This window comes from Carcharodon carcharias, chromosome 14 (genome assembly GCF_017639515.1).
Source record: "Carcharodon carcharias isolate sCarCar2 chromosome 14, sCarCar2.pri, whole genome shotgun sequence".
NCBI lineage: Eukaryota > Metazoa > Chordata > Chondrichthyes > Lamniformes > Lamnidae > Carcharodon > Carcharodon carcharias.
This window is the reverse complement of record NC_054480.1, coordinates 105,412,603-105,421,581: the sequence shown is the minus strand read 5'-3', so window position 1 is coordinate 105,421,581 and position 8,979 is coordinate 105,412,603. Positions and strand designations below refer to the sequence as shown.

The following is an 8,979-nucleotide window of genomic DNA, read 5'->3' as shown; positions in this document are numbered from 1 at the left end:
AACCTAACTTCTCTTCTTACATCAAAGCACCCAGACTAGCTGACTCTAATTCAATTAAGTCTTACACACAAAGACACATCCCACTATTACTCCATTTTACAATAAATTCCAATTACATTGAGAATTATATCTTCTTAACAAGACAAAAACATATATAAGATATAAACAGCAACAAAAAGAGAACCCTAAATGTAGAAAGAAGGATTTGCATTTATATAATGCCTTTCTTGACCTCAGGATGCCCTGAAGTACTTTAAGGCCAATGAAGTACTTTAAATGTAATGACTGTTGTAATGTAGGAAGCAAGACAGCCAATTTGCACACAGCAAGCTTCCACAAATAATGTGATTGTTACCAAATGATCTGTTTGGGTGTTGGCTGGTGGATAATTCAAAGTTAGGCGTAACATTTTCATTAAACTGTGACAGTACAACAAGGGTTTCAATTGACTGAAAGGCAAATTTAGGCCTAATGTTTGCAAGTAGAAGGTTATTGCAGAGATAAGACACCCAAAATTTCCATCCTTCTATTTCTTTCTTACTGAATGATCCTTTTTAAATTTTTGGAAAGGGCAATTCTTAGTATCATTTTTGGAGCAGAATTGAAGAAATATAGATGGAAATGAGAAAAAAGGTAAGTAATCAGACAACTGGGAGGGATTGGCATTTGAGAAATAATGTAAAAATAGAGCCAGTAATTGTCAAACTGCATTGAACAGAACAGGAAAGCCCAGGGTTTGAGCCCTGGTCTCTTTTTAAGATATCTGATCTCACCAAGGCTGCACTGGAGTCACTAAAGTTGATTCAATGCCAAGAACCAGTAAAGGGTAACAAAACGGGGTAGAATCTCTCCTCGCAAAAGACTGTCCACTATTTCCTGCCAGAGCATGCATAATGCATCCGAGGACAGTTTGGACTTTTCTCTGATGCCTCCTACAACCGATAACCCGCCTGTTGGCATTGTCTGGGTTGCTACATAAAGGATGAGCATTTGTATGTGGCAGTATGGGGCTGGAGTTAGTGTCCTCAGTAAGGGTGGAAGATGCTTTATTGTTTCCATTGGACTGAAAAGTAGGTTGATGGTATCAAAGCACCATCCAGTCCTCATAAAATTTTCCTTTTCTGAGCCTCATAATTGTGTCTATTGTACAGACAAAATATTTCTTCAGTGTCTCTGCCATTTCCTCATTCTGCATAATAATTTTCCCTGTCTCTGCTTCTAAGGGACCAGTGTTTTAAGTTAGCTACTCGCTTCCTCTTTATATACTTGTAAATGCCCTTAGAATCTATTATATTCCTGGTTAAATTGCTCCTTTTTTTTGCCCCCTTTTTAAATCCAACTTTTTGGTGGCCCTTTGCTGCTTTCTAAAACACTCCCAACCCTCAGACTTGCTACTATTCTTTTCAACATTATATGGCTCTTTTAATCCGATGCTATCCTTAACTTCCTGAATTAGTCATGCATGGATCTTTCTTGCTGAGTTTTTGTTTTTCAATGGCATGTAATTTTGTTGGAACATTTTGAATTGTTTCTTTAAATGTTTCCCACTGTTCATTTACAGCCATACCTTTTTGTCTATTTACCTAATCAGCCTTAGCCATCTCTCCCCTCATCCCTATGTAATTGCCTTTAAGATTCTTGTTTGTGATTGGAGTATGTCATTGTCAAACCTGACATGGAATTCAACTATCTTTTGATCACTAGTTCCCAGTGGATATTTACTAGAGATTACTAATTAACCAGGCCTCATTACATAATACTAGATCTAAAATGGTCCTATTCCACAATGTATTGCTCCAGGAAACTGCCATGTAAACACTCAATACAAACTTATCTTCTAGGCCATCTTTGCCAATTTGGTCCAGTCTATATGAATATTAAAGTTCCCCACAATTATTATGTTGCTTGTGTTCTACGCCCCAAAAATTTCTTGTTTAATGTTCTAACAGTTATATGTTAGGGGGCCTATAAACTACTCCCACCAAAGTTTTCTGATTCTTGCTATCCCTAATCTCCACCCATACTAATTCTACTTTATGATCTTCTGATTCCAGATCCTTCCTCACTGATGTTTTATCACCCTTTACTAATAGGGCTACCCCTCCACCTTGGCCATTCTATCTGTCTTTCCAAAATATTGTGTACCCTGGAATATTTATTTCTCAACCATGTTGAGAACAGGCTGGCAGGCCGACCGGTGTTTTCTCGTGATTTTATGTTTGTCCATATCAAGAGAAGTATTCACCATTCATAAAACAGATAGGCGAGGGAGGAGGAATTGTTAAAGGGGTGTATATAAAATATCTGTTCCCAGGTGCCTTAAATCATCAGTTTAACTGGGGCAGGGATGAGGGAAAAAAGTTGGAGGCTGAGAAACTTCAGTTTAAACTTCTCACAACTTGAGAGAATTCAGTTTTTGTTTCATCTTCAATTTGCTACTTATGCTGTCATACAGTCTCAAGGCCAGTGGTCACTTTCCTGTACCTTTTCCATGTGGCCATTCTTATAACTGACTATTTGAAGGTTAATTAACTGTGGCAGCATTACAGACAAACCAAGTCCTGTCTTCACCCAACATTCATGTCAGCACTTTTCCAGCTCCCCATTATGGCCCTATCAGCTCTAGGTATACAACCCTGCTCTCCGTTACTCGGTTACATACTATACACTGTAATTAGCAACTAAACCATAAGGGGAGGAATGACAATTAAGCTGAACACTTCCTCTAAAAGCTTTGTGGTTTACTTGAATTGAGAACCATGTAAGGATTCATGCTGGTGGAAAGTTGAAAATGACAGTAAATGGCTGTATGAAGGTTCACAGTCCTTTTTATCAAATTGAATCACTGCCATCTCTTAGCTTTGATGGTACCCTTAGTTTTTCAATTACAGCAACTCATGTTTATCTAGTGCCTTTAACTTAATAGAATGTTGCAAGGCACTTGACAGTCATTATAAAACATGACACCAAACCATATGGGATATTAGGAAATATAATCAAAAGCTTGGTCAAAGTGGTAGCTTTAAAGGAGGAAAGCGTGATTAAAATTGTGGATGCTCAGATTGGAAATAGAGGATCGCAAATAACTCAGAGGATAGTGGGGGCTGGAGGAAATTATCAATATTTGGAGGAGCAAAGTTGCATAGAGAGCTGAAAACAAAGACAAGAATTGACACTCATCTCCCCTCGTGCTAAAATTGCCAGCGAGAAGTTTAGTTCTTCTGACATTCCAAATATTTTTATTCTCTTAATAACTGTTAACACTCTACAAAGTTTAAATCCTTCTAGTATTTTAGCATTACTCACTATTTGGCGAGTTACTTCTGGGACCTTTGGGCTCCTGGAGCGATTTGAGTCTCTGTTACCACCTTTTAGTCTTTTTTTTTTGCTTATATTATAATGGTCATTCTTGTGAACTTATTTGTTTCACTGAATCGAAACGTTCTTTCTCCTCCTGCTTTACTGGGTTGAAATCAAGAATGCACCAATTTCTACCCTGAATTCTTCCTAGAATCTTAACGTTGTGCAACTCCCTAGCTCTGGTCTTTCCTTTCTGCTTCAACCTATAGGTATTCTTTTCTTAGATTTATCATTTCTTTTGAAGGAGGAATGAATAATTAATGTTCTACATCAGTTTGTTTTAGATACACTTTTATTATAAGAGCCACCCAATTCACACAAGTCCAGCTCAGCAGCAATTTGCATTTAATATTCTTCAAGCCAAACAATCTAGTGTAAACACTGGGCAAAGAATGTGCTAAAATAAATAGGTTCCAAAAGCTAAGTTTCTAAGTGTAGTTATGAAATGCTTAAAAACAATATTAGCATTCTTATCTGCTGTGTGAAAACATGCAGTAACACAGCTGGTTTGAAAGTTTCTCCATAAAATAAAACCCAGTTGAAACAAATTAGATCTATACATAGGCGCCTTTAACAGTCCCAGTATTTACAACAAGGTTTAAAATCTCTGCCATCCTTAACTTTATGAAAACTGCAGTTTAATGTTTACACTATAAAACCGGCCCCACCAATCTTTGTTTTACTTCTTCAGTGAACACTGACTTATGAACACCCTCATGGCTCAGAGAGTTCAAATGATACTTATAATATCCAGTGTTAAAAAGATCATTTTTAGCTGTTAACCAATGTGCAAGTTTCAAAAGACATTCAGGACTCAAAAAGATTGAATGCTGTGTTTCATTTCAGTGTTGTGTGCCAGTGGCAAAACACTTGCTTTATGCAGTATTTTTTTATTGCCGTTCACTGCTGTTGCGACTAGGTTACTTTGAGCTTTCTCCCTTTTTCTGAATCAGATTGCAGGTTAGCAAATAAAGAAGTTGAACTTGCAAGGCTTTCCTCTTTTCAAATACTTGAATCAAAAGGTTGGAGCCTGGTGAGATAGTAAGCAACATGGTCAAGACTCCCATTTTTCATTTCCAGGAAACAACTTAAAAAGTGGTTTTGCTTGGCCTTTTGACATTTTGTTTGTAACACAGATTGCAGACAAAAGCTGTGTGTATATTTATGAAGGGGAGTATCAAAAGACTGACAGTACATGGGGTGTGGCAGGGGAAAAATACCAAGATGATAACTGGATGCCTTACTGAATTTAAACAAGCCAATTTAGGACACACATCTACCATTCTGTCATGTGCCAAAGGAGACAGTGGTGGGTTATACCCTTTTACTAAAACAGTAAGTCCCTGGCAGAAGCATGCGAATACAAAAAATGTTATTCTTAAAACTGAGATAATTCAGTCCAAGATGAATTGTTCCAAGTAATAGGTTGGATAAATGGGGTGTGAAGCTTTTTTGAAACTTAGCCACAATAGCAAGCCTCCATTCGTTAAACTGGCTTAACTGATCAATTCCTGGATCTTGGGACAGATGTCACTTGTGTGTTTCAGCAATAAGTGAGACGTATATCAGTGAGGGGTCAAAAAAGGCTGAATCCATCGGTTTTGCCACTACCTAGACAAAGCCCATCAGCCTCAGGGAAGGTAACCAATTTAGTTCCAATTGTTTGAAAATGAAATATGAATTGTGAATATATTTGCTGTCTTGGTAAAATCGCTGCTATAATAAAATTAAGTGGGATGTACCTATCAAACATTATAGCATGCTACACATTTTACTGAATATTGGTCCTCCAAACTGTGCTTCTTTCCACTATTCCATCCTTCCTCCTAACCCAAAAAGAATCCTTCATCAACCCCAGGTCTTACTGATAGATAGGTATCAAACAAAGGATGGTTGAATGTTAAAAGATTGGGTCCTTAGGCTGTAATGATTTAAACATTACAGTAATATTTGTAGGAAAAATAAACTCACTGGTATAACAAACCAGTTTTCAGCCTTTCCGATAAAAGTAAAATCTTTTACCAAACGTATACCAAAATGGTCAAGAATTCTGAACATTTATTATAACATACATAACACATGTACATAACATGAAAGTCTCAGCTAAAATTGGGACAGTAAATGATGGCAACTCAATAGGCTGGTCAGTATCTGAAATAAACTGAAAGACTGACCTATCTTACCCTATCCAATGTTGAGCAGCATGCTGTTTGTTTCCAGCATTAGTGATTTTTCCACTTTCCAATATTGGGGGACACGCTCCAGTCGACTCTTTACCTCAGTGTGCTATTGAGCCAGTGATGTGTTTCATTTTTGGAACTAATTGGGTTTGAAATTGAAAGTGTAACTCACACTAATACTGTATCTATCTTTGGACCTGGTTGCATTGACTGGATATATTCTTTGCTGAATCTTAAAAGGCAGCTGAAACATATGAGGGACACTGGGATTGATTAGGTGTGTTTTTAAATATTTGATTCTCCTACAACTTTGAAGTACAGTTGAGGATATGACTTGCCTGTGAATTAACAGCTGGACAGAAATCTAGAATTCTGTGAACAACGTACAGGACGTGTGGGCTGTGATCCATTCAGCCAGGGTTGCAGCAGTGAGAGCAATGGGGAAAGCCAAGTGGAGGGGGCACAAGCTAAAAAAGATTTGCAGATTACAAACTAATATTCTGTAAATTAACTAGTGCCTTCCAACCCCTCCAGCCCAACATTCAGTCTTTGCCACAATCCAGAACGGACAATAGACAGAGTAACCGACAAGTATACTGCAAAACTAATTTTGTTTGTTCTATTTTAAAGTCTTAGCCCTATAACATGTAAATAGCCCTTCAGGAGGCAGAATGATTTTAATCTCACTGAAGCGTCTGTGTCATATTTATCTGACAGTACAAGTTGGGTGAGAAGCACCTTTACAGGCACTTCAGTGTAGTTGAATGAAAGCATCCAGTTCTTCTGGAATTAATCCTTTGTAAATCACCTTATGTTTTTCAATGGCACGAGCAGCAAGGCACTGGAGGGTGATGTGGTTGATGGGCTGAATCAAATTCTTGGCCATCTTCTTTTCATCCAGCAAATCCCAAGCAGTTTTCTTGGAGGAATTGGTGGCATCAAAATGTGCACCAGTGTCAATTAGCATATTCATAATATCAAGATTATTGTTGAATGCAGCAATATGCAGGGGAGTATTGTTCTCATAATCTCTTGAGTCAACGTCAGCACCACATTCCAGCAGTACCGAGGTCACTTGCAATGAAGGGAACTTGCAAACTGGATAACGGCCAACTGATGTTGTGTCCCTGTCAACAGCCAGATGCAACGGGGTAAATCCACCCTTTCCTCTTGGGTTCAACTTCAAGAGCCGATAGATGGTTTGCTTCTTGTAATGCTCCTGATCAGGACTACATTTTACCTTTTCCAGCAAGGAGATCAAGTGCAAAATAATGGACAAAGCTTTAGTAAACTGTGCAACATCTGGTGGGTTCTCCCGCTGATTCACTGCCCGCTCTACTTCACGAACACTTTTGCACAGGATGCCCATAAGATCATTGAAAGATACCTTCATGGCTAGGGTGCCTTTTGGACGGTCTTGCAGGACAAAAGAAAACAGTTCAGCAAATGAGAGCAAACTACTGGCAGTCATAGGGCTCAATGGGTCTAAATTGTTCTGCTGCATATCCAATGCATACTTCCACAAATTGATGCACCTTTCAAAGTTGCCAGAATCAGCGTAGACTGCACCTCGGTAACGGATATAGTAGGAAGTATCTGGATGGGATGGACCAAGAATTCTCTCTCGGATCAACAAGGCTTGCATCCTCATCTCATCTGGGTCAGTGATCAGGGCCTCCAGTTCTTCAGAGGTTGTAACTTCCTTTGCATAATCATAGGCCAGCACTAATTGCCCTACCTGTGGCTTCTTAACTACTTTGCTTTTATCACTGTGCCTCTTCTCCATTGCTCTCTTCCAAAACTTCATAGCTCCCAGTAAGTCCCTTTTCTTATCAACAAACGTGGCTCCCAAGAGCTCAAGTGCATCAATTCGGTCTTCCTTCCTGGTCTGCACATGGTTAATAAGAAATTCCACAATATTCATGTGGCCTGTGACACTGGCAGCAAGTAAGGGGGTCATTCCATAACCATCCTTTTCCATTTTAGCCCCACATTTTAGCAGCATTTTCATGATTTCCAGGCTTCCTGATTCTGCACAATCGTGCAAAGCAGTGTTCCCCTTCACACTCTTCCTATTCACATCCGCCCCCTTCTCCAGCAAATACTTGGCGATCTCTTTATGCCCTTTATAGCATGAGATCATGAGGCAAGTATGTCCATGCCTATTGGCCACTTCCATGTCTGCACTGTGCTCGATGAGGTACTTGACGATCTCCAGGTGGCCATCGAAGCAAGCTGCCCGCAGTGGGGTGGAGTTGGTCAGGGTGGTGTTGTTGACGGACGCCCCGTGTTCCAGAAGACTCCGGACCACCGACAGGTGCCCAGCGGCCGAGGCTGCCCAGAGCGGCGGGGCCCCTTCGATGGTTTCCCCGTCGAAATTAACCGAGCCGCCCAGCTCCACTTTAGCCTTGCAGTGCTCCATCAGGTAGTCGACCACCTGCAGGTGGCCGTACCTGGAGGCGATGAGCAGGGGGGTGCCACCGTTGGTTTTCTCCAATGTCACCGCCTCCAGCTCCTCAGCGCTCCGGTTGTTGAGCAACTTCTGCATAAGTTTCAACTTCCCGTCTCGAGCTGCGTTGAAAACTGCCGTCTTGATGTCCATCTTCGGGCCCCTGCTGCCATTTAAACACCGGCCGGGCCAACAAAGAAGGAAGAAGATGGGAATCAGAGGCCGCCCTCGGCCCTGCAACGGCCGATATTATCTTTTGGAAGTAAAATGGAGACCCTCCAGCTGACGACTCCGGCCGTGGGGGGGGGCGGGGGGGGGGGGGGGGGGGGCCTCACCGCGCATGCGTCCCCAAGCACCGCCGCTGCGCATGCTCGGAGTTTGCGGCCATGTGGCACGTGACCCCAAGAACGAACGACAAGCTCCAGAACAAAAACAGAATTACCTAGAAAAACTCAGCAGGTCCGGCAGCATCGGCGGAGAAGAAAAGAGTTGACGTTTCGAGTCCTTTTGACCCTTCAACAGAACTGAATAATATAGGAGAGGGGTGAAATATAAGCTGGTTTAAGGTGGTGGGGGGTGGGGGGGAGTTGGTTGTAGGGACAAGCAAGCAGTGAAAGGAGCAGATAATCAAAAGATGTCACAGACAAAAGAACAAAGGTGTTAAAGGTGGTGATATCATCTACACGAATGTGCTAATTAAGAATGGATGGCAGGACACCCAAGGTACAGCTCTAGTGGGGTGGGGTGGAAAGACGAACAGGGCATAAAAGGTATAAATTTAAAAATAATGGAAATAGGTGGGAAAAGAAAAATCTATATAAATTATTGGAAAAAACAAAAGGAAGGGGGAAGAAATGGAAATGGGGGTGGGGATAGAGGAGGGGGTTCAAGATCTAAAGTTGTTGAATTCAGTATTCAGCCCGGAAGGCTATAAAGTGCCTGGTTGGAAGATGAGGTGCTGTTCCTCCAGTGTGCATTGAGCTTCACTGG

At 41.0% G+C, this 8,979-nt stretch overlaps 1 protein-coding gene across 2 annotated transcripts; it reads right to left on the bottom strand.

Moving 5' to 3' along the window:
• Positions 1–3,634: 3,634 nt before the first annotated feature.
• Positions 3,635–8,295, bottom strand: LOC121287087 (protein fem-1 homolog C-like). Of its 2 annotated transcripts, XM_041204601.1 has the most exons (2): positions 6,349–8,295; positions 3,635–4,390 (listed from the first exon to the last, which is right to left on the bottom strand). In XM_041204601.1, the coding sequence occupies exons 1-2, from the start codon at positions 8,140–8,142 to the stop codon at positions 4,376–4,378; spliced, it is 1,809 nt and encodes a 602-aa protein (XP_041060535.1). In that variant the 5' UTR covers positions 8,143–8,295; the 3' UTR covers positions 3,635–4,375. The 2 variants fall into 2 exon arrangements, with proteins under 2 accessions (XP_041060535.1, XP_041060534.1); XM_041204600.1 differs by having other exon boundaries at positions 3,635–8,295.
• Between the last annotated feature and the right edge of the window lie 684 nt (positions 8,296–8,979).